This window comes from Streptopelia decaocto, assembly GCF_964273445.1.
Source record: "Streptopelia decaocto genome assembly, chromosome: 5".
NCBI classification, from domain to species: Eukaryota; Metazoa; Chordata; class Aves; order Columbiformes; family Columbidae; genus Streptopelia; species Streptopelia decaocto.
This window is the reverse complement of record NC_138659.1, coordinates 61908280-61934619: the sequence shown is the minus strand read 5'-3', so window position 1 is coordinate 61934619 and position 26340 is coordinate 61908280. Positions and strand designations below refer to the sequence as shown.

General features: G+C 38.8%; 1 protein-coding gene and 1 long non-coding RNA gene across 5 annotated transcripts in view; one reads left to right on the top strand and one right to left on the bottom strand.

The window, feature by feature from the left end:
- Positions 1 to 26340, bottom strand: part of RBM20 (RNA binding motif protein 20) — a 105986-nt gene that overhangs the window by 62794 nt on the left and 16852 nt on the right. The window contains exon 1 of one of the 3 annotated variants that reach the window (XM_082054288.1): positions 19238 to 19337. The exons of the other annotated variants lie outside the window; for them this stretch is intronic. Within the exon in view, the coding sequence (XP_081910414.1) occupies positions 19238 to 19251 (14 nt within the window). The 5' untranslated portion in view covers positions 19252 to 19337. Of the gene's footprint in view, positions 1 to 19237; positions 19338 to 26340 lie in introns of those variants that run through there. 3 annotated transcript variants of the gene reach the window in all.
- LOC309440551 lies at positions 10554 to 24615 on the top strand. Of its 2 annotated transcripts, XR_014184218.1 has the most exons (4): positions 10554 to 10835; positions 11032 to 11077; positions 17150 to 17322; positions 22986 to 24615. It is a non-coding gene; the product is annotated as an uncharacterized lncRNA (long non-coding RNA). The 2 variants fall into 2 exon arrangements; XR_014184219.1 differs by lacking the exon at positions 22986 to 24615 and having other exon boundaries at positions 17150 to 17803.

Here is a 26340-nt window from a genome sequence, read left to right as displayed (position 1 = left end):
ATTTCAATCTGGATTTACCACATTAAAGATTTGTATTGCTAATCTTGCCTCCCCAAAATTAACCTTTGGTGTTTCAGTCTTCTCCAAAGTATTTTCTTTATTCAAGAATTCCAAGGTGCTCAATTATGTTTCACAGTTTTAGATTGTTGACTATTGAGTGTAATATACTTTTTACAGGTGAGCAAAGAGAGGGAAGACACAGAAACTGAGCTAACCCACTACAAGCAGAACCATGACCCTGGCATTTTTTTAAACAAATAGGGTTAGCACATGTGCTTAACTAGCAGGAGCTGTACCCACACGACTTCAGGGAGCCCTCCACAAGTTAAATAAATAGTGCTCTGGAGCAAAGGTGTTCATTGCTCATTTAAGCTTATCTAGATACAGACTGAAACAGTGCACACAGCAGATAACAGCAACTTCTAGAAACATCCCAGGAAATGAGGCCTGCTTGCCTATTCTAAGGCTTGTTGCATTTCTTTGTCTTGTAGCTACAATTAATAGCATTATGCAGAAGTTATAAGATTTCTAACAGTTAATTGGAATCATCATCACATAAGTATCTTGCAGCATAAAAATAATCTAAACACTGAGAAACAATTTAAAGCAAATGGCGGTCTTGCTGATTGAGGTTTTACAGATGTTACAGGGAAATTGCTTCCTTGCTTCTAGCACTGCCATAATTTTAAGATAGAAATATAAACAAATCTTTATAGTGTTACCCATCAGCCTTCACACATGGCTGCTGCAATCACTTCTCTCCTAGACTTTTCCAATTTTCCATAATCATTTTACCTAGTTTGAACTTCCCCCCTTACTCATTTCTCTCTTGCAGTGCAGACAGTAGAACACAAATGTTATTTAAGTACAGGAACCCTTAAAGTAGATTTTACTGGGGTTAGGGACTATTTTTAGCCCATCTAGCACAGAGATGCACTGAAGTGTTTACTAGCTTGAACATAGGTCATAAAGTCTGCATTTGTCATTACCAAAGACCACCTGCAGTTTAGATAATTTATTATCAGTGACAACTGTTTATTACTCTCCAACAGGCAAATAAATTTAACCCTTCTCTATCAGTCATAAAGCTCCCCAGCAGACACTACTGCAGTGATTCTTGTGGTGTCTCTCAAGTATGTCTTTTAATCCTTGTGCCTACAGAAACATACAGGGGAATTGCTGACCAGATTTACAAGCTTTCCGCTCTGCTCAGGTCTTCAAGTGGGAAGTGCCAATTTGACACGCAGAGCCAAAACTCCCCAGGAGACCTTCCAGAGACAGCAGAGAAATTATCCGGAAAACAAAACAAGCCCATCTGCAGAAGATAGTGGAAAGAAGTCAAGAAGCCAGACGAGAGAACTGGATAAATTACTGAATATCTACCACTTCACAATCTATACATTTCAGTATTATTTCACCTCAAATTAACCCTGCAGGTAATTGTAAATGCCTGTGAAAGATTCAGATATGAAATTTATTTCGTGCAGCATTTTTAAATATCTCCTCTGCCGCGTTTATTACCTGTTAAGTTTGTAGTAGTTTCCTGTTGTCTGTCATCATCTCTCTATGTCCCTAATGCAAACTCACAAAGAACCTCCCAAAGAAGTCTCCTGTCTCACCTCCCCCTTGCTGACTACTTTGGGTAGGAGGCTGAGGGAAGCTCTAGAGGCCAACAAGATCTTAGTTCAACAAGTTTGGGCATATACAAGAATTTGACCACAGGTAGTGATTTACAGGATCAGGGCTCAGTTGCTCTGTGGTGGGTCTTTTCTGCTTTATTAAACAGTGACTGCATTTTAGCCCAGAAAAGCTGCTCTACCATTCAATCTAGTAATAACAGAAAGGATGGAGGAAGAAACAGCATGTTTTTTCAAATCAAGGTAATTCTCCCTGGGAGTACCGCATTATTATAGTTGCCCAGCACACTACAAATATGATAAGCCTTGATTCATAGTCACCCTTGGTTTCCTTCATAGTCAACAGACAAAATTGATGCTCAACAATTGCCTAGATTGGGAACAATGTAACATTTCACTATGACTAATTACCAGAACAAATATAAACAAGTTTGGTCTTTTCTTTATAAGGCTAATTAACAGAATCTGAGCTTCTGAAGATGAAACAGTTAGATTCTTGTTTTTCTTATCTGCATAATTAATTCATGTTAAATAAAGCATAGATCATATTGCATCTAGACCAGGTACACAACCTCACCTGCAATCCACTCTCTAAACAGAAAAAAATGTTGAAATCTGACTTCCAAAACAGAACTATCACCTTGTTTCTCACCCAGTCTAGTTCACAAATATAAATTATTCCTGATGAATTTTCATTTGTTATTTGTGTGGATACAATTCCTCAGCAATCAATATCCAGAGAACCCAAGCGTGGTCTGTATCTCTTGTCATGCTTAGATGAATACTAATGTAAATAATTTTACACAGTGAATTAATATCTACTATGTAAATAATTACCATGACCTCCTCAACTACCTCAGGATACTCGGGGCAATTAAAAACAACTATCCCGATGCTATTCCAAAACTTGCTGAAGCCAAGAGAAAAATTTCTGCTTATTTTTATGGAAAACAATCAAGTCTTTTAATCATACACTCCTACCTTAATGTCTCTGACCCCTGAGTCCTTAATTCATTTGCAATCAAAATATTCAGCGCACAAGTACTGGGCATGACAACGCCGGCAGGTCTCCTGAGGTTTCTTGCCAGACTATGGTAGTCTTCAGCCTCCAAGGTCAGGCTGCTGGTTCTCTACAACCGAGCAGCAAAACTACCAAGCCCTGGGGCATCTGGCTGTAGACAAGACTATTGGGGCCGGTCTTTTGAATCTTCAGCAAAGAGCTAGGTGATGCACAATTGAGTCTAGCATTTGTGGAGGCAGGAACCTGAAGCTGCAGCCAAGACTCAGCTCCTGACTGAGGGTGGGTGTCCCTGGAGCCCAGGAAGATGCTGCTGGAGCCACCAGGAACTGCAGCTTCTCTGCAGGGAGCTCCTCCACTCTCAGCCTCCTGAGGCAAAGGGCCAAAGCAACTCAACATCTCAGTGGCAACACAGCAGCAGATACAGTGCAGTGTCTTTCTCAAGCAGGGAGGTCCTGCTTGGATCATTTGAGGGGAAAAAATGACCAGCCAGAAATTTCATATCTTAAATGCTTGCAAGAAAAAGCCCATTAGTTCAGATCACAGAATACAGGCTGCATTTTTCCTTGGAGCGACACTGCTTTAAAAAGCAAGCTGACACATTCTGCACTGGCTTTATCTTCTAAATGATTTCATGTTCTGTGCCAAATCCAGCACATTATAATCATCTTGTCCTGGAATGGAATGTGGAAGGAATTATTTATTACATATATCCACATACATATGTACCTGTCAAAATAATCTGATGTTTGCACATATTAGCAGATGGGACAACAGATATATTAGCAGCTTAATGTCTCCCTCTTCTAGGAAGATTATAGTTCTGTACTCCTTGGCAAACACCTTGGATTGTGCAACAACATAATCATGCATCATTCTCACATACTTTTATGCTATCAAGGTCTTGTGCCAAGTTTATTAAAAAAATATTTTAAGTGAATCAGTTTGTAGGCTGTTGCATTCACTTGCCTATTGACACAGTTAAACATCTTCAAAATCCATGTTCCTGTCAACCCAGCCTGAACTGAAAAATACTTTGAAAAATACGATTTGTCCATCATTCCACAATTAACTTACACTATTGAGCCACATGGAGACCAAACTTCAGCCTGGTTGCGCAAGTGATTTAGAAAAATTGTAACTGAAATTAAGGATGCCAGATTTACTGCTGGGATATGCTGCTGCATTTCCACTGATCTCCATAGCATTAGTTAAGAGCGAAGATCACTTTGCATTCCGGCACACTTGAACAACCGGCTGAAGAGCAACACCATGGGCTCTGGGGAGCTTTTGAACGCTAACAGAGCACAGGAGAGGTGAATAAAGGCAAGATGTCACAGACACCTTGAGGTAGGTGTCTACAGAAAAGCAGGGGAACTTGTAAGAAAGAGACTGTGGTAACAGGCTTTCAGAAATCTGATTCCTCAAGAGCAAAAATAGGGCCTTTGTTGCTGATTTTGTTAGAATTTACTGATTGCTGCAATTACTATTTAATCAGCATAATTGATTTCATTCATTACAATGAATATTCACTTACTGATAAATAAACCTTCTGTTATATTTGTCAGCAACAGTCCGTTCTTCAGAGGAATGCTAAAAGTCTCACAGCCCTCTGATGAACATGCTGAAACACATTGAGACAACCACCAGTAAGGAACTGAAACTGGCTGGTTAAAAATGATGTTCAGCTGGCTTCTGTACATCCCCTCAGACTATCCAGCTCCCACGATGTCCAGGAGACTAAAAGTCCTTTTGGCAGTATGATCTTTACAGGTATCATCTGTATCTCCCGCACATCAGACTTCTGCCTCTGTTGTCCCCCAAACTCATTTTCAAGCTTTCCATTCTGCTCTGCTGAGGATGAAAGGGGTTCCAGGATACACAGGTGAACATGCAGAGCTCCTGCTGCTTTTGGAGTGTGCTCAGAACAATAGCGCTATTCCCACGTGTTCCTATAAAATAAAGCAGTAACATCTGCTGAAAGAAAAGCTTTTATAGTGGAGGGATGCTGTATTTGGGAAACACAACAGCAGAAGATCCCCAAACCTAGAAGGTTAATCCTATCATGCGATGAGGCCCCAAATTTCAGTATGGCCCAAGAAAAGCTTCTGATATTTAGAGTCCTCGGAAAACTGAACACCCAGCAGAATGGAGTTCTCCAGCTCCAGTGCAGCAGAGCTAAGACTCTGATACAATATACAGGGATTAAGCAGCAGGCTTATAATACTCTTTCTGAAGATTAGTATAAGATTTCCTTCTTAGATAATATAACCATGTCATGAGTCAGTCCCATTTCTTCTAGTCATCAATATATTTCTGCACTGTCATTAATACATTCCTAATTTCCTGATTCCTAGGGAAGACATCCCATTAGGCTTAGGTGTAACCCTTTTCCCCCACACAGGCTTGTTGTATAATTTGCTGGCTACGATATCCACCAGGAATGAAATAGAGAATCCGACGTTCCTGCATTACTGCCCTGGAGCAGATGCTCCTGCACAGAAGATTTTCAGATTATCAAGACAGGGTAAGAGGAATGTCACAGCCTCTGCTAGGCTATGTAGGGACATTTATCAAAAAGACAGCTGGTATAAGATTGCTATGGTCTCTGCCCCAATGCAATAAAAAGTACTTTAAAAATGTTTTTAAATAATTAAGTTGAAGCCTATTTTCCAAAATACAACAGAATGAGGATTTCATTCCTCCAGTTGATGAAGTTGTTCCATTGATGCTGAAATAGTCTCAGAAACATGGTATTATCCCTCCTCTCAGCCTCCACATACGCCAGCAGGTATTTCCATTAGGTACACTGTGCACAAAGCACTTGGACAAGAGGCCAGAATCACTGTTTACTGCTCCAACAAAACATTAGGCTGTTTCTTGAGAGAAACAGGAATCTGTTTTCTTGAGGTCAAGGAAACTTCTCCTTTACTCTGATACATTTTGCATCTCAAAATGCAGCGGGGACAGAAAGTTGCACAAACATCAGTGAAACTTCAGATTGCAGTCCCTCAGTTGTGAATAAGAAATCACACATTTTATCTAACAATGAACAAATACAACACATGCAAGAAAAAAATAAAATCTACATGAGAAAATAATCAGTAGGGGAAAATAGTCCGAAAAAACTTCATTCCTAACATACTTATGTATCTGGCATGGATCAAGCACCAGAAAAGATGCATGAAAGAGGAAAGTTATGGTGGGCACAGCTCTGGAATGCTGCAATGTACGTTTAAAGAAAGTCCTTCTGAGAATTGCAGGATCCCCATGGCACAGTGCACACATGGTGCACAGTACAGCATTATCTGAGGAGCGGATCTGAACATGGAAAACATCTGCATTTCCTCCTGTTTACATGGCTACAATTTCTCCTTCATGAAGGAATTAGGTGCCCCATCTCCATTAGAGCTAGAGCTAGCCAGCACACAGTTTTCCTCTGGAAGGGATTTTTTCTCTAAGGACAAAAGCTGCTTTGAGAGTTGAACTTGAAGCAATACTGATCACAATGTATAACACTTCAGTGACATAAGAAAAAAAAAAAAAATCAGCTCTGCTACAGTTTTTCTGAATGTTAAATTATTATGGTAAAATTCACACTTTTTCAACGTGTTTTCAATGTTGGAAAGCCACCAGAAGGCAAAAAAAAACCAAACCTGATCGTGCATATATAAGTACCATGAAAGACCTGGCAAAAATAACAGTTAACCAACAAGCAGGCGCCCGCAGGACAAATGCATGTGGGTTTACCCATTTCGCTGTGCATGACTTGGCTGTGTAATACATATTTTGCATTAGCTTCTGCCCCAACTTTGTTCAGCCTTGTAAGAAGATCAACCAGCTCTTAGAAGGATATGGAATTACTGACACAACAGAACCCACATAAGCCATGACTTAATTCAGCCAAGTGTCCTTAGCTGGCTACCTTTTCCTAGAGTATTTCCAGCTTCCACAAAATTTCTGGAAAGCAAGAGACCAGTATTTAAGAGTCAGCAACAGTTTCGCTGGAGTTCTGTGCTATTCACTTGTATTTATCTTTTTTTCCCCTGTAAGATTTCCATGTGACAGAAGAGTAATTTGCAACTGATACCACTGAAATACATGACTTTGCATACATTACCCACTATGGTGCAGCACAGAGATATTTCAAGCTAGCTTAAAATAAACTGGCTTGAGCACGAGAAATGGGTCTAGAGGTAACAACATGGAGTTCTGCCATGCCTCCATCTACCCCATCAAGGACCAAACGCAACTGGCACAGCTTGGAGTCACATTAGGCTTGGATCAGTGCCCACCTCTGAGCTCAGCTTCGTGCTCAGGCCCTGGCTGTCCCACTCCATCTTCGAGCTGGCATTTTATTCAACTTTAACAGCACTTCTGGAGAGAAAGCGTAGACTCCTGCTTACCCACGTCCTCAGTGCACAACCACTTGTCACCAGCCCTTGCAGCAACACGCACATCAGCATCAAACAGGGCAAGTTCACTGTGCCACACACCGTGACAGCAGCTGTGGTGTCTGCAGAGAGCAGGAACCTGAACCCTCCCTCGTAACACTATGGAGACACTACAGAGCTGTATGGGGACATTGTCCTGGAACAGTGGGCATCCTGCATCCCTGCCATGTTGGGCTGGGGTCACCGTATTTTTAAGAGTAAGGAATAAAGATTTTATGCACCTCAAAGGTGATTTACAGCTAAGAGACATGTGGAAATGGGAGAGAAAAATTCATTCTTTTTCTCCCCATCTGTATGGCACAGGAAAGTGCCTTCTTTGGATATCTGGTTCTTCTTTATATCTTCTGGGTATAAAAATTGTAACAACTGGAAAAATAGCAAAATGATGACATAAAAATTGAAATGAAAATTCAGCATCTGAGAAACAAAAGGATTTTTGAAATTATACTAATTGCTTTTAATTTAAAAAAAATGTTTTGTATAATACTCAACATCCTCTCCTTTTTGGCCAGAGTAAATATATGCTAAATCCTCTAAAACTGCAAAAATCAAAGAAAGGGAATCAGACATGAAATTCCTGATTATGTGGGATGAAAGTCTGTAAAACCCAAAGAGTGAAAAGACAATATGTTTAGCGTACATTCAAATAGCAAGCCCATACTCAATAATTCATTAAGTTTAGCTCTTCCCAGATTTGGGGATCCATCTTTTTGTGGCTTTAAAGCACTTCCTAAACATCACCTCCACACCACCACCTGAACAAACAATGCACTCATATGTATAGTGCATGTTTTATGATTTGGTAGACCAGGATTTCCTGAAGCGTGTTCATGAAAGAGACCACAGGGGTGAGGATTTACTTCCATATGCACAACTTAATTTAATTTTCAGTTGCTTCTGTATTTCAATATTTTTTATGCTTCAGTTAAATTTCTATTCCATTCCCTCCCCCACGCAAGAAAGGAATCCAGAAATATTAAGTCCAGGAAAAACTTGCAATTTACTACAGAGGCTTACTTAAAAGAAAACCAGCCGCAATGGATTAATGTATTTCCTTTCCCACAGTTTTTTCACTTAAACCATAACTGTGCATATTTACTGCAACTCTTCCACCTGCCAGTGCTGTTGTTCTGACACATCCAGTGCAGAGGCTGCGGGGACCAACAGCGAGGAGACAGGTCCCACCACTGCTCTCAGACGTTGTGATTAATATGGCATGAAGACGGGTGAAAAGCCCCAGTTACGGACATTGCTGACTATCAACAGCAACCCAAGCCCTTGTTATTCCAGCCATTTATCCTAGCAATGACTCTTCAGCAACAGAAAATGCTTATGAACAAAACCCAAAGCATTGTTGTCAAAATCTTAAGTCAAGGGATAGAATCAGATTTGCTCCTTTTTCTTACAAGAAACCCTGCATAGCCTGTGCAGTGGAAGAAGAAATGGCCAGTGTAGGGTTTTGCTTTTTCTTTTAAGAAAAGCTGTACAACCAATGAGGAGATACTTACTATGTACGAGGTCAAATTGAGTCCACATCACTGTCAGAGTTTATCCTTTGAACCCAATCCTTTCAGCAGGCATAGATGTATATAAACACACACATTTGACAATATGGGAAGTGTTACTGATAGGTAAGTTATGTAAATGATACAACATACTATAATCACCTTTAAACTTATTCTTGGAGTCCAGAGGTTTCTGGAAGGGATCAAGCAGCCACATTGTCACTCCAGTGCCCCAAAGTGACAAGCCCATTAACTGCAGCGATGTCACACTAATTCTCCCAACAACTTGGTGACCTCTTCACAAACCTCTCTCTAGCCTAACGCAGGCCTGAATAAACCTAGCTCTTCCACAAACTGGAAAAAAAAAATATATATGCAAAAGCCTGTAAGTTGCCTCCAGGTAGCAAACTTCCAGAACAGGTGATGTTTCTATTGTTGTTTGGGATGGCAGGTCTGGCTTTGGAGGGTGGGTATTTCTCAAATGTCACTCTCAATTACTAGTAAGCAAGTTGACCACAATTCTGACACTGACTTCAGAAGTCCACTAATTTCAACAAGGGTTTCATCCCTCTTTCATATTTCCTTTCTAACACTTTCTGTATGAGTTATGGAGAACCCCCAGTTGTGACTGGCTGAGATGGGCAACCTCAGAACAAAACCTTGAGAAGGCCACTGAAAACCAAGGTAAATACTGGTTGTCTAGAAAGCTGAAATAGAGAGATCCTCACTCAGTCTACAGGGAAATCCAACCAGGCCACCAGGATCCTACTGATCCACCAAACAGCAGCAACACAGCCAGGAACATGAAGTAAATACAAGTAACTCCCACATAATGGAGAACGTTGACTCGTTCCAGAGATTAAAGTAATGCAGTCTCCCTTTGCTGAGACCAATAACCTGGCTTTGTGACACAGATGCTCATTCACTGGGAATCCAAATCAGACCTATCAGTTTGCTGTGCAAGAGTCACCCAAAATGCCCAACCTCAGATATTTCCAATGAGGCTGTACACTCAAAACCATGGCCTGAGCACAGACAGCATTTCCCTACCCCCATGAAGCATCCAGGCAGGTGCCTTTTTCTTAGAGCTGACTATTACTATTAATGACCCACATCAATGCTTTTCATGCTCATTTGGAAAAAAAAAAGCAAAACCAAAAGGCACAAGCCTTCAAGGCTTCTTAATTCTCTGCCATAAAACTTACATCTTAGCACAAAGAAGATTCCCATATGCAGAACACTCGTTTCATCTGTCATCAAGCTGCAAAAAAAAAGTCTGCTGCTCTTGACAGGCTAGAAGGTAAGAAAATGACTTTTGGTCCAGAGTGTCAGACGATATGGCAATCTCATCAATCTCATCGAGGAATCTCCTAAGAAATGTCACCTATAGGTGTTCATAAACCTGACACTGGTTTGGCTATATTCAGTTACAAGCAAAGAAGGATAATTAAGCAGCTCATGATATGGAATGGCTAAAGCATGTGCAATCTTATTTATGTTCTTTGCACCTGTGTTTTTTACAGTTTAAATTATAATACTGATCTTTTAAACTGCACTCAGGGAGTATCCCAGTTCATTCACGTGAGAGAGAGTAATATGTTCTATTTTTAATCAATATGTAAACAAAAAAGGATGCAAGATCTTGTAAAGCCTTACCAGTAGCCAAATACATATATTGGCAAATTACCATTCAATTGTTTACTATTGTCTCAAGGCAACTTGAGTACTCCCAGAACTAGTCTGTGAGTCCAGTTCTCTTGTCACTGTAATTCCTCCCATTTGTTCTCTCCACATTTATTATCTTCTCTATTGTGTTTCAACTTGCATTATTTAATTCCTAATATTATGGGAACCTCTTGTAGCTCATCTTTCAAACCGGACTGTAACCTCTACCCGCGTAAAGCCACAACTGCATTTCCCAACACGCGGAGCAACGAAACCACACGATCCTCGCTAAAGCCCTCTAATCCTTGACAAAGTCTTTGAGGTGGAGGCGGCCGCCCCCGCTAGACGTGCACAGCGCCTACGGGAACAGCACCGCTCACGCCGGCGCGATCGCATCCCCGCAACGCCGAGAGCTCCGGCTGCGAGGCCATCGCTGCAGCCCCGTGCCCTGGGATGCCCCACTGTCCTGCCTGTCCTGCCTGTCCTGCCCGCCACCTCTCACGCGATGCTGCCGTGGACCCTGTGCCCAGGGTCCCCTGCGCACACCTATGGCCAGGTGGGTCACACAGCAGGTTTGTCACAACTGCCCACTTTTTTCTACCATCAACAGACTGTTCCGCCCCTAAACAACCTAGGAAAGATAATATTTTTACTGAGTTATTACATTTTTAATTACTTATTGCAGTATAACGGCAGATTATTGCATTGTCTGTAATTTCGTCCTCTCTATATCCTAATTCTTTATATTCCAGGCATTACTCTTCACAGATCTCACAGGAGTTATCAGCTATTTCCCAGGTATTTTTGTTTTGTTCATCCCTTAAAACTACTAGAAAAAAAAGCACTGATAATCGGTCAAGGATATATTTAAAACCAAAATAATTAAAAAGAAAAAATCAAAAGAAATCTAATGCAAACTCTATTTTTCAAAAAAAGCCAGCTAGTCCAAGCCTCCTAAACTCACCTCAAAAAAAAAAAAAAACCAAAACAAACAACCCCAAAACAAACATCATGTACAAAAGAAAGAAGAGATTGTATGATATATGTGTATCTAGACAGGAAATTCGTGTTCGTGACACATGCAACGGTTCTGTATTTCCATTCCATTTTAAAGGGTACGGGTAACACACTATGGAATTTTTGTATGGTGAACGCTTTCCCTTAAGTTAGAAGAACAAAACTGGCTCCATAAAGGAAAAGTATAGCTATACAACTGAAAGAAAATTAAACTCCTTTCAATATATTTAAATGCACGCAAAGTTAAACAAAGTTTTTAACCTTTAAAATTTGACATTAAAAACATTTTAATAACTAAACATAAACATTAGTTGACTTCTGTTTTATAACCTGCGGATTAATGATAATTTACAATATTTATGTAATACAGCTTTTACACATCCCCCCAAAAAATCTAATGCCAAACACATCAAAGATTTGGCTGACATTAAAATCTCATATTGTGCAACTGTGGTATTATACTGACATGGAGTTATAACATCCAAATACTTTTGCATTCATTGCGTGTACCCTCTGGACAGCACAGAAAAAGACTTACTGAACTCAGTGAGGATTTCCAGAAAATTTACTTCATTGCCAGCATTAATATGAATGTATTAACCTCAAAGAAACAGAAATTTTGTAACATTTTAACTACTCTCATAGACTGCTGAAGTGCCCTGTTCAAGCGATTCAGTGTTTTTCCTCACCATCATTCAATGATCCTTCATCTTTGCTATCCTTTTGTTATACTGTGTCTCTTAGAAATATAGAAAAATATACTTTAAAACTACTAAAAAAATTACTTCAAAAATATTTGACTGAAAAGGATAAAATGTGTCAATTCAAGGCACATCTTACTAGTTTTAAAAAACAAGATTCTAACATAAACAATTTACTTTTAGGGTATTCACAAAGAACGGGATGACTTTTAAATAAGCTGTTTCTTCTATAACAGTGAACTTCTAGGGAAAATTTCCTTGTACATTTTTCCAAAAAGCCAACGGTGTAGCAGCTTCTAACTACACGTGCAGCTCAAACCTCTCAGAACAGCAATATAGAAAATCAAATTTCTTAAATGTTGAATAGACTGCAAGCAGTACGCTAATGGAAAATTATTCTACAAGTTATAGATACAGTTATATTCTATGCTACTGTCTGCCAAGTAATTAGAAAAATCTCTGTTACATACAAGTGTTTTGGGTTTTAATTGTTACTTTTTCCCCCCACACCCTCTCTGCTTGATATTTTGTTTCACAGAAAAAAAGCAGTGCATACCCAGTTTTAGATTACAAAGGATTACAAAGTGTTAAGACTGTCAAAAGAAAGAGTGAAGGCAAACTGTGAGCCAGATTAACACAAATGCTTTGTCACCTGGATTTTCCTCTCACCACCTAATTTCATAGGGGTTTTTTCCATTCAAAATATTCTCTGCTTCTTATATTTAAAAGTAATCCTTCAAACAATCTTATTGTTATCTTTATTTGAACGGATGAAGTAGGAATGTCCTGTGCTAGAGTTTCAGTATTTTGCAGACTTCTCTGTTGAGGAGGATGTAACCAGCCCAGCTGACACATTAACTCTACTGTAGTTCATGGGAATTTAAAGATTTTCTTTCAATATGACAATTATACAAGAGATTAAATTGAACCTTCATTCTTAATAATCGAAACTGACTTCTAAACCAACCAAGCTTTAAAATTCTGAACACATTGTTCAGACTTGTACTTGAGAAAAAGCAGCAGAAACTCAGCAGACCAAAAAAGCCATGAACATCCTTAACGTTTGGTATTTACCATAAAAATGAAACAACAAGAATTAATGCGCTCGGTTGCCCCTCAATCCGCACTGCATATCCTCCTTAATAGACAGGGGGTTCATTTCAATATTAAAAACATCAAACACAAGTTGATGAACTTTTAAGATTATGTGCTACAATAAACAATGAGTAGTGAATACAAAAAGCAGTCGTTAAGATACTCACCTCCTAGTTTCAAGAACACATAATTACTGTCAACCTTCCCATTTCAGAGTTTTCCTGCAAACTTTAAAATTCCAGAAATAAAGAGGACTGTAACCACATTTTTTTTACTATGACTCCTTTCTAAAAATATATTGTAACATGTATTCTGAACCAGACTCTTTATGACTATAGCAAGAATTTCTACACTTATTAATATGCAGCTAGTTAGGCCACTGATTGAAACAAACAATCTTTGAAATACAAAGCAGAGCTTTTGTAAGTTGCCCAGACAAGTTTTATTATTGCTGTTCCTGAAACCTAGAAGTGTTAGAGTCAGGACATTGTAGCCCATTATTGTTTCCCCATTGCAAATTAAACAAACAAAATAAAAGAAACCAAACAAACCTTCTTGACGTTATATACAGAGTCCTAAAGCAGCTTTAATCAAATGAAACATCACTACTCATTTGAAATTGTTGACAGGATTCACCAAGAGTATCTTTAGTTGAAAACAGACAGATGAATAATTTATATGACAAAGCCTAGAAACAATTTTCCTTTCACGAATTTTCCACCAAAATATTTCTTCTTCTTTTAATTAGTTGGCCAATTATCTGAGAAACTGCCGAATCACATTCTGTTAAAAGCTGGCTGACAGTATGATGCACTTGGGCCATTTTCATGGCACGTTGATTGCAGGAAACACTTGCAGGCTCTACTGAAAACGCATGGCTATTGCAGCTCACTTTCAAGCACAGAACAACATTTCCTTAAGCAACCTGGTTGTGTGCTTAGTGTTCTCGGCTCTGTTGGACATTTACACAAGTGAAATCAACTTAAACTGAAGGCAATTAACAAAAAATAAAGGCATAAATTATATACATGTGTTTATGAAATTCTGAGTGGATACTGAAATGCACTAAAAATTACTCAAAGGATTTTTTGGTAACTTTTTTTAAATAAAAACAAAAATCAGGCTAAACAGCCACCCAGAATTTATTTGTTGAAATTATTTTACAGCTTTCCAAAGAGAGGAGGAATGGGTTAAGATTTTAGGGTGCAGATCCTTCAGTGGAAAATCTGCCCTAACACTTTCCTTCTACAGCACATGGAAACTGAGCCCCGAAAGGCATTTAGTCGATCAGAAATCAGCTCCAGCGATAAGCTTCAAATGCTGGGTCTGGTAATTCCAGGTGTTCTCAAAGCCGTGTTGGCATCACAGATGGAGAGGATTTTTACCCTTCCCCACATCCTGTTTTAAAAAGCAGATGTGGGGGCTCCCGGGACCCTGACAGACAACTCTTTGTTCCCACTTGACTGGAGGGCGTCCAAGTATTCTTGCTAAAGAAAATGGGGTTTCTGTGTCCCAGTTGTGCTACGAATGAAAAATAAATCACTAATGCCACAGGCTCTTTAGGGGCACTTTTTGATAAGAGCGGCCAAGATCACCAACACCTCCACAAGTCCGTCAGTTGGTTGATTTTAAGGTCATTTTTTTGTTGTTGTTTTTCTCTCAAGCCCCAAAATATAAGTCAACAAATTCCCTCTAAGGTAATAGCTCTAAGATTTAAGATCTGACACGGAGAATTAATTGGGCTTGGGCTTCAAATTGTCCCACGTCAGTTATTCATAAAGTAGTACTTGAAATCACTAACTGAATCCAATGCAATTTCTTTCCTGCTCAACAAAGCCAAGATTCCCATTCTTTCTTTAGTCATTTTACTGAGACATCTAGTAGTGGGCTGTTTAATAAAGCTTAATACTGGACATTAATATCTATTTTGCTCAGATATTGGGGCGTGTGGGGAGGGTTACCTGGCATGTTCGCTCAAGCAAAGATTCAGAAAAAGAACTGTTAATGCTAAAAAGGACTAACAAATAACAAACAGAAAACCCCAAACTTCACACATGAATACAGTTCTGAGATAAATGAACAGGAGTCTCTAAAATATTGTTTTCTAAAAGCCCACCATGATACATGATGAAGAGACAAGAAGGAATATAAAACGTATTTGCAGGTTCCTGGCAAAGAAGATTTAACACTCCTTGCTGTTTTTTGGGGGTAGTAAGATGAAACATATTTATTGGTATAATAAGATTTCTAAAACTGCATGATTTGCTTAGTTGTATGCCTATAATGCCTACATGTATCTTTTGACCCAGTACATAAAGAACTGTTCCGGAGCTAATTATTCCTGAGGAATAGAATTCCTTCTTGATTCTACTAGTGTACCTTAACAATGGCTTCAGAGTATTTTTAAAAGATTAATAAAGCTCATGTCCTATTAAGATGATATTTGATACATTGCGTAAATGAGTATTTTGCAGCTGAAACTCCTTCACAGGTTCCCTTATGGCGCTGTATGCAGCAGGTCACTGCTAGAACTAGAAAGCTTTAGCTCATAGTTTAGCAGCTCCCGTCTTAAGACATACAACGCTGCATTAGCAACAAGATTATTGGATTTTCTTTGCCACTCCATTTACTGGGAAACTTTATACTCAAACTATACTGAAGATCAGCAGTAAAATCCATTAAAAAGAAATTTCTATAGCTTTCACCCCAGGTAAAATAAAAATTAGAAAAAAAACACGGGTCATTGATTTAGAAAATAAACTCCTATTGAAGGGACAGCTAAATACCACTGAAGTAATCCATCACATTCAGCACAATTCTAATACTCTGCTGACCTGTATTACTGGTTTGATACATTAAGAGCCTGAAAGTTGGGTTTTGGTAAATTTAAAAATTCACCATGACAAATTTTAACAAAGACAACCGTGATATGTTGTGAATGTTAAGCCATTTCTACTACCCAAACAGAACATTTTGGCTGTTTAAATCCTTGAAGGTAGCTGGCTTAAAGAAATCACAGCTCTCCAAGTGGAGAGGTGGAAAGGATCCGGCTGGGAGCAAAGCAGCTCATTGTTTAACACAGCTCCTTTTGCTTCTCTTTTTCCACTCTACACTTTTTTCTTTTTGTGAGTTTCAAGACAGGTAAATGACACCAAAAAAGATAAAGACTTCCATACGGCAGCTCTACAGATCTCTAACCAGAAAACACATACAATCCTCTGAATAACAGATAGTACACTTTTCAGCATTTAAACATTTTTGTATCTACTCATCTAGCCCTGGGCATCACCAGGGATTCATCTACACATAAAATCCATAAAATTAAAAAGTGCTTCAGAGCAGTCTGTGCTGCTAAATTTGTAATTTTTATAAGAGCATTTAACAAATCTATGTAGCCAGAACTACAAGTTCCCAGGACAAGGAGTGACCAAGGTGTGTGATTTGGATGTTTTAGTTAACACAAGTAGGATTGTATCCTACTTAATACGGGAGTGGCACTCATGGGGATGACTGCAACAGAAATGATTTATCATGAGAGCAAATAATAAGATACACTGTCAACATTTTCCTAAAGGATGTGAAGATCTTTGCCACTACAGGAAAATACGGGCATAATTATGCTGCCATTTATTCTCTAGTTTTAACATAATTCCTGTTTTTCACCTGAGACTGCAACTGAAAAAATTATCTATAGTGATAAAAATAAGAAGTACAATATCAAGGAATATCTGTTCAGCTCTTTAACTACTTTTTAATCTTACTCAATACCAACATGTAACACTTGTTTTCATTTGCTACAGAAATATTTTGAGTCAGATTATCATTAGTCACCTCTCATAAAACTCTTTCCAAACATTTTGAACCAGTTTACACAAAACCTCATGAGACTAATATTGCAGGTAATGAAAATTTAGACATACATCAGTTAAGACACTTAAGATATCCAGGTAAGACATAAATGAGCTACAGGACTGTGTGAACTGCTAGTGTGATGACCATGTTTTCTCAAATTAAGAGTTTATAAAATAGATATTATTTGTCACCTTTTGTCTTTCAGGTATAATTCACCACTAATGCTGATTACACAATGATTTTTCATGTCAGTAGGCGTGCCAACAAATAGCATAAAAAACCCTCAGTAACCATTGACAAAAAGAAAACTCCATGTTGCTACATGAGAAAAGTATTATTGTAATGTTCTCCATGGTGTGATTAAGCTGAAGGACAGAGGTAACTATTATTAATAATTACATATTTATACAGACCGAATGCACTAAAGAGCATTCAGTTTTCTGCTATCATATAAGCTCATGCATTTGCACCTTCTCCTTCAAAGTCATGCTTTATTTTTGCAAATGTGTCTTTAGATAGGGAACCATTTACAAGTTTTACACCCATATTGAGCAAATTGTTTCTTTTCTTTGCTTCCTTGCCTCCAGTAAAAGAAGAGTTGTTATTATATGAAAGAGGCTGAAAACAGACGACAAACTACCATTCTGCCCAAACCACCAATATTTATCCGTAGTGATAGTGTAAAAATAAAAGGCTATGCGTGACATCTTAGGAGTTTTTTTGTTTCTTTTTTAATTTTGAATTGACACTGATTTCTTCTGGAAAGCTGTGCATTATATTTAGCTGCAGATTTCTTAAATTTTCACAGTGTTACGGTTTGTTTACACTACTTTGTTCTGTTTTAAACCCCAATATAAATAAAGCCAATTACGACATGTAATTTGTTAGTTACAAACAGAGTAGTAACTCTGCAGTTAAACTGCTTTGCTCTTTCAACAGCGCGGGCTCCAAGAATTTGGGGCAGGGGGCAATGTCCACCCAAGACACTAAATGGTTAAACAAAAAAAATAATTGAACATAATGTGAGTGAATCGGGCTACTACCAGCCCCCAGCACACACCAAGCACTCTTCATGTGTTCTAACGGTTTGCACAGAACTCAGTGTGCTCCTTCTATTCACTATTTTGAAGTTCCGTTCAATTTCTTACCTTTAGGAAGGCATAGAATTGCATTTTAGCTGCTTAGCTAATAGTAAATCTTTAAAAAAACTGCATGTAAAAAAGTTTTACTTAAATAAACCGCTATGTAATTGCAGCGGTTCTCCTTAAAACAAACAAACAAAATAACTGCTTAATTAAAACTTTCCCAAATGTACTTTTCCTGAAAGTACACCTATTAAAGAAAAGGAATAAATAAATAAATACATAAATGAGGAGGTGTATCAAATATTTGATACTTGCAAGTTGTTTATGCTTATGTAACGCTAATTTATGATTTTAATACATCTCTATTTAACAAAGCACTGTGGAAGGCGGCATGTGTTTCTATGGCTTTCCAGTCCCACCAGCCGTGTCCTCCCCCAGTTTCACCCCACAGCCCTGTGCTCACTGAGCCTCACTAGCAACTTCAATGAGCATCCTTAAAAATAGAAAAAGAAGTTCATGACTTCTCCTATCTCAGTGTTTTAAATACCAGCATTATCAAGCAGTCACCCCAAGACCCGGGAAGGATAAAGATATGTTGTCAACAAAGGTAAAAAGAAGATAAGGTCTTCAGTGCCCACCCCCTGCCCTGACAAAATCCAGGGCTTGATATTGGTCTCCAGGTCAAAAATAGACCGTCTACATCTGACAGCAGCGGAGAACATTTCCACAGTTATCTCATTGTTAGTTGTTTTGCAAACCACATTAAGCACTTCACATAATGGCACCCCTACCTGCTGTAACCCATTTGGGAACAACAACTCTGAATCATGCTCGAGAAAAAGCATATTTGTCAAGGGCAATAGGAGCAATTAAGAAAAATAAATCCTACCTCTGAGTCCTTTCTCCTATGCCTGTGCATTGTGCTTTCAACAGAAGTAGATATCGTCTTTACGAATGCCACCACTATCCCATTCACAAGAATTAAAACCAAAACCCATAAACCTTCATCTATCTACCTTTGCTAATAACACAATAACACAACACACTGGAGACACAATTGCTTCTATCAAAAGATTGAACAGCTACGCACAGCAGTAAGATATCCTATGTTCTCTTCCTTTCCATAGGAAACAAAATTCATTAACTATTAAACATGATTCTAAATAATTACAACAAACTAATATCAGTAAGTTAAATGAATACCCTACCTTTTCTGATCCATTATCCTTACTTTTGAGCTTTTCCTCTTACTGACAGAAATTCAGTAATTCCCCATGTTCTTGCTGAGCACTCACGTAAGTTCGCAAGGTTCGACTGCAAGCCGCGTCCCAGCCAGTATAGCTTAAATCTGCGACAGCCGGCAAGCCCAGCAAGATAAGCACTGGCCTATGGAAAGTTTATCTTTTGAAAGGGAACAGGATGCTTGAAACACAACTTAAGGCCAGGACAGTCTGTAAATTAATGTTTTGTTATATGTTGTAGATTAACGATCAAGTAAATACATTTACGAGATGATATGCCAGGTTCCACTAGATGTTACCAATTACTAATCAGTTCGTTTGATCTATTTCGAACAGGCAGTTATTGGGCCCGCATTTTCTTCACCACAGTGTTTTATAATTTCATAACAAAATTAAACAAGCTAATTTCTGAGAGATGCAATTTAACTAATAAAAAGATGGTGTGCTTTTTAGCTGAAACATGCAGATTTCTTTGCAAAACAGCAGAACAAAGCTTTTTCCATTGCAAGATTGTCTTCCATAAGAAACCTTTTTCTTTCTCTTTTGAGAAAAGTCCTTTGCTTTTGTTTAAAAATAGGTTGTTCTAGATTCTATAAAGTGAGCACTGATAGGTTTTTCTCGAAGACTATACAATAACCAATTTCTGTAATGTTTTTTAAATTCAAGGTCAGAAACCAAGTTTTAAAAACACCTTACAAAGTTGTAATAGCTTAAGAATTCTGCATCATTACTAGATCCCATTGTTGCATGGAGACATTTTCACTATAAGAAGTATTGAAAGATGATTTTTTTTAAACTGTACAAGAAAAAATTTATATTCGCATTTTACTCAGAATTTTTAGTAAAATAGAATTCTACCAATAACCTTGATGTTAAACAGAAAGGTTTAGAAAATAACTAACATTTGAGTTTCAATACCTTCAGGTACAGTGGGATTATGATGTACTGAACAGTTGTAGACAGAACAAAAATTTCATTACATCAAGGGGCAAAATCATCTGTATATAGTAAATGAAATGACGGGTATTATTCAGTCATACGTCACTAGTCTCAATTAACAAAGTATCAGCATATAGAACAGGATCCCTATGACACCAGATGAAATTAGCATTATTCCATGAAATTTATTCTTGAATGTGTGTATCCTCTTATTTAAAAGATTAGTATTCACAAATTTAAATAACGTAGTTATTTCCAAGCCTGATTTAAACAAAAGCAAAACAAACCAAACACACACACACACCCCCCCGCAAACAACATCAACAAACCACAACCATTGAATATTAAAAAAAAAAAAAAAAGAGCGAGGTTATGAAGGTTCAGAGACCCCTAAATCTCTTTCACATGATATATTTTTAGTTTAGAAGTGATAAATAATTTCACCTGCCAGACTCCAATCTCAGATTCTAACCCTGAAGGGACTTCCCTTTGCCAGAAAAGTAAACTGCTTTTGGAACATAGGGAGCTTTTTCAATGATACACAATCCTTTCAATGGGATACAGGCAAAAACATGTATTTTCCTTCTGTACTACCTATACGTATATGCAAGAATGTGAAACAATTTAAACCAAAAGTAAGCCAGTATCTCTCAGAAGGTAATAGCTTCTTGAGCTCATGACTTCAATTTCTGTGCTCAACATACCTAGAGATTAAGCACAAAAATGGGAAATTTTTGCAATCACCTTCAAGAACAGAATACACTGATATGGTAAGCAAGAAAAAGCTATAGTATGAACAAATGTGAGACACTATTTCACTGAATGATCTCTAAATAGAAAATATTTAATTACAGTAGAATTGTCTGATGTGCCACAGTATGTTATTGTTGATCGATGGATAAACATGGGTGATTGTCCATTTTGCTTGTCCCATCACTCCACCATAACCTACTCAAAGGAGTTTCTGCATAGAACAAGACTTCTGCATGGTTATCAGTTTACTCTTATCTATTATCAATGGGGATAAATAAGTAATGGAGTCTGATATCATGTTCTATGATTTTTGCAAAAAATATTCTTTTTCTGTATGTAGAACAAAAGACTGAATAGACCCCGTCACTTCATAAAGACCTCCACCTTTCAACGGAAAAAGGGCAAGGTTAATATGTACAACATGACGTTTAAAGACTAAAATAAGTGATTTATGCAGAAGTGGCTTATGGTTTACTCTGTCGCTTTCCTATAAAAGTTAAGGTTTGACATAGTTGATTTAGATAAACATAGCTCCTAGGAAACAATGACAAAGTATGGTACCGCATTACTGACTAACAAAAATTGCCTAATTGAATTAAATAGAACTTGGGGGCTGAGATAGGAAGAAAAACATAATTAAGAATGTCAAAGGAATGTCTGCAATGTTAAAAAAATCCTACTTGCATCTGAATATTATTTTATCCAATTGCTGCTAAAATGATCTTGTACTACTTCTGCAACTGAAAAGCTGCATGGAAGTGTTGTAACCATATTATGCATAAAGAATTTACTTCTAACCAGACAGCCTTTACACTTACAGACAACTTCTTTCTCTTAAAATGAGAAGAAGACTGTAAAAATCACAAAAAGCATAAAGGGGGTATAATCTTTTAAAAACGCTGTATTTCGATCGACTGACTTTCCTACTGGCAGTGACGCTTTAAACTGCAGAGGAATTTAAAAAGCTGTCCCAACATATCGAAACCAAACTCGGAACATCTTAACAAATTTCTCAAGTTTCTATGACTAATAGTGTATCACAGAGTTGATAGTTATGGGCTAAATGCAATCCTGACCTTTTGCGCTTAACGGCTCCGAGACCCGCGGTCTGTGCGCTGAGCCAACACAAAGTCTACGCTTACAGCAGCGCTCTGCACGCCAAAAATCCTTCCAGGCAGGATTTCAACTTGTTTTATACAGGCTCTTTAAAACACAGGAAAGGGCTCCCCACTCCTCCCAGGAAGGCAATGTCCTTTATAGTCGTTCCCTCCTTCATCAAAGTCCAATTTTCTTGGAGTAGAGACCATATAGTGCCAGAAAAACACCTTTAATAGAGCGTTTTCAGGCCTTTTATTAACGTTACAATTCCAGTACATAAAGTTTTGTCTTTCTATCAGCTCTGAAAAACTCTGGCTTCTCTCAGACAAACAAATATTGACTTCCCATTCCCACCACCTTAAAGCAAGTCAGTGGTCTGGATTCCTGAGCAGAAACCTCTCCAGGTGTCAAATCTGCTGTGATTCTCTATGGTGTTTCTTCCAAACAGAAAAAAGTGATGGATATTTCTTCTTTGTGCTTTATACACAAGGTCAAACTGCTGAGGAAGAAGCAGACAATTCTTACATAAAACATTAAAACCAAAGGCTTAGTAGAGGAGAAACTAGGGATCAGGCAGATCAGGGCACAACAGCGCATCAGGAATACTAGAAAAATATTGTGTGGCAGAAAACATGAAGGAAAAGTTACTGAGGAGTAGGGGAGGAAAGGGAGAAGAGCTGTGGAAGAAGGGCATGGAAACATCACCCTTTCAGGACTCTTTCCCCTTCTCTGTCCCCTTTCCCAGCCCTTATTTCACTGGAGAGCCCATGTTCACATACTCTTTGCAAAAGATGTGGAGAAAGAGGCGAAGAGGCTCTGCAGAACTGAGTCCCCTGGACTTGGAGGAATATTTAATGAAAAATGTAATTATCTCTCTGCTACTCTTCAATTTCCTAAAGCCACTATCATTTATTTTGTTTCACAGGGCAAGCCATAGAAATCAGAACAGCAAAGCCCATTAACCACCAGCAACACTGCAGTGAGCAAAGACAACTTGAGTCAAACAAACATGCGTGGACTGACTATAAACAACAAATGCTCCTTAAAAGCAGCTGAAGATCATCAGGAAACTGTAAAGAGAGACATGTGCATAACGTAAACCTCTCTTCTTTCCCACCTCCCCTGCGTGGGGGTGTTTTGACACTGAACTGGGGAATTCCCCAGAGACAGGGTAAAGGAAAAATAAAAACAGCTTCCAGCCAAGCAACACCAGGCATGATAAAAACCAGATGAGGAAGTCACTGGTTAAAACAGTAAGACAAGTAAACATGACAAGCTGTCAAAATGACGATTGTGTTGGAAACTGCTGCTCTTCCCAGAGTTTCTCAGCTCCTGCTCAACCCTCCTTGCCTGAACACATACAGACAGGGTAGAAAGCGCCATGCCAGATCAGATCAGCCAGCCCAGAGATGTGTGTCCTACCAAAGGCAGCTGCTCCATGGATGGTGAGACAACCACAAGATACTAAACCCACTTCAGGAAATTTTCACCTCCTTTTCGGAAGCTAGTTAATGCCACGTATTTATGCTTCTTATTATTCTTATCTCCGTCCCATTTTTCTGGGTTTTGCGAAAGGGCAGGATAGCCTAAAAAAGTGTGTACAAACCCCACCCTACAGGATAACTGTCAATAGATTTACTACACCAGCCTTAATGTCCCCTGAAGACTTCTTGGACATGGGTTCAAATGAGAAACCCAACACAGCTGGATGTAGGGATGCACGGGGAGCTGCTGCGCCCCATGTACTCCTCAAATCCTGCCTCTGCACAGCACGACTGCACCTGTCCCAATGCAGGATGCCTGGCGCCTTCAATTAATGCTGAGAAAATCTTGAGCAAAGTACCTACTTAAATTTGATGGGTTTGCCATTTAAAAGATGGTCTGTCAGCCTAATAAAAGCACTAGTTAGTAAACAACATTATTGCACAAACACTGGCAGAATTATGAGCAACTGCAAGCTGCAATTACTTTGACCTTAGTCACCATGCCCACACAACCAGTGATGCTAGTGCTGTGGTTTTATTTCAGACCAATGCAAACAACAACTATCAAAAGTTACACTCACTTCTCCAGAGAGGAATCACCATTACCTGGTTCTGCTAGAGAAATTTACAATTGAACAGATGTGAACTACTTCATAGCCCTGAGTAAAATTGAATTCATTCACCAAAGTGTAGCTTGAGCTACGCTAATCCGAGTTGTGTATCTAGTTTTTGCAGAGCTTTGAGTAGCAATCAATCTTCCTACATTCACCAACAAGTGATTTGTTAATCTGCAGTTTTCATAATGTAATAAAGAACAGTTGGATTAACCAGCTATCGTCGTAACAGACTGATGAGCTTCTTAAAGTCTCTTGGTTACTTATTGGGTATGACAGAGTACACAGTGCAGTGAAACAAACTGAGCAGTATGGATTACATCATGTTCTGCCATCTGGAAAACATTATAAGATAACCACTAATACTGTGAAGTATCCTGAATCCATTCTTCATTTATAACACAACCACTTGAGCTCCAGAAAGAGCATCTGAAGAATGATTTGTAAAATATGTTACTGAAATCTTAACTACAATATTGTTTTAAATAAAAACCATATCTAAGTACAAATTTGAATTTCAGCTTATATCCTTAACCAATTATATACTGATACAAATCTTCACTAATAAATTCTCTTCAAATCCATTCCTGCAGTATAGTTAGCTCAGCAAAGCCATACTGGGATACAGCTCCCCACGACCAGCAAGATGATTTGAAGACTCCCCAGTAACTGGTTAGCAACTTCTATTAGTTATGCAGCGAGATCAAAAAGTATGATGGCATTTGACAGTAACACAGAAATTTAAGGTCACTGCCCCAAACAGCTCAGTGAGTGGGTGGGACAGGCTGGCAGCAGACAGAGCCACCGCAGTCATGGGGCCACAGGTTATTCCTGTGCTATACATTATTCCTGTGCTGGTAGGGGCAGCGCTCACAGCTGCTGAAGAGAAATGTTCCCTGAAGAATGCACCGGAGAGCAACTCAGCAGCCAAGCATTGTGTTTTGTGTAGTCACAGTTGCCTCTGGCATCACCGACTTCTCCCATCGGGAATGCCCAGCAACCTGTGTTACTTCTGGCCCGTGACGCACGTCCTGCAGGGCTCACTCGTGCTGCCAGAGAGGCCAGACACACTCCTTGCCAGCGAGGATCCAGCACCACTTCCAATATGCGAAGCAAAGTTTATACAACCGCACTTAGATCCATTTCTGTAAAATTTACTCCATGGCTGAAAGCCAACAAGGGCCAACATGCAGCAGCTTAGTTTCACGGTGGATCCTCTTCACAGATAACCCTGGGCTGACACATCCCACTGTGTTCCTGGAGATATTTTGTTCAGGAAGACAAAGTCAAGCCCTTGAAAGGGCAACCAGCAGAGAGCTCAACAAATGAAGCCTCTGAGCTGGCTTTCCCAGGCAGCCATTCACATCTTACTTTCAAGACTTCGGTATCCCTAAGGAGATATGCAACAGGGTTGTTATCCACAGCTCAAGAAAACATATTTATGTATGTGTATATATGCATAAATACGTATACATACATACACACACGCTCTCTATACAAAGCCATGCAACCCCCAGCCCTCCAAACAGTCAGGTCAAGCTAACCTCATCACAGATTTAATATCAATGTGGTAAAACCTACAGAAGGAGTACCTCATAGAAGGTGCTGTAAAAGTTAGGTCATGCCACAGGCCATGCAATTATCTGAAATCTCAGCTGACAGAAAAGCCAAAGTGCTGGTGGGAATTTGGAACTGCTGAGGTTGGTTTATTTTTAAAATTATGCCTTGAAAATATAAAGACAGTTTCCATCATACCAATGCTTTGACCCAGACTGCCCCAGAAATGTAGTAAGAAACCAACAGACCTCTTGGACAACACAGTTTATAATTCACATAATCGTCCTGACACTGTTTCTACACAATACCCTGGTTAAAGGAGCACAGGTCTTTTTAGAGGACGCAACAGATGTGTGGGAGACCACAACGGGGTATTTATAAGTTGGGAAAGGTTCGCAATATTAATAACTAAAATTGTCAATGATCTCTATAATAGGAGTTCCTTAAATAAGTGTAACTGTATATAAATGCACAAACACATACAAAAAAACACATGTGCACATAAAAATGTTGATACATTACCTACATATTTATTCCTAATGTTGAGATGTTTTCTATTCCACCTGCATGATATGCTACACAAGAAAGATATTTTCTCTGGTTTCATTATCAGGTCCCATGACAG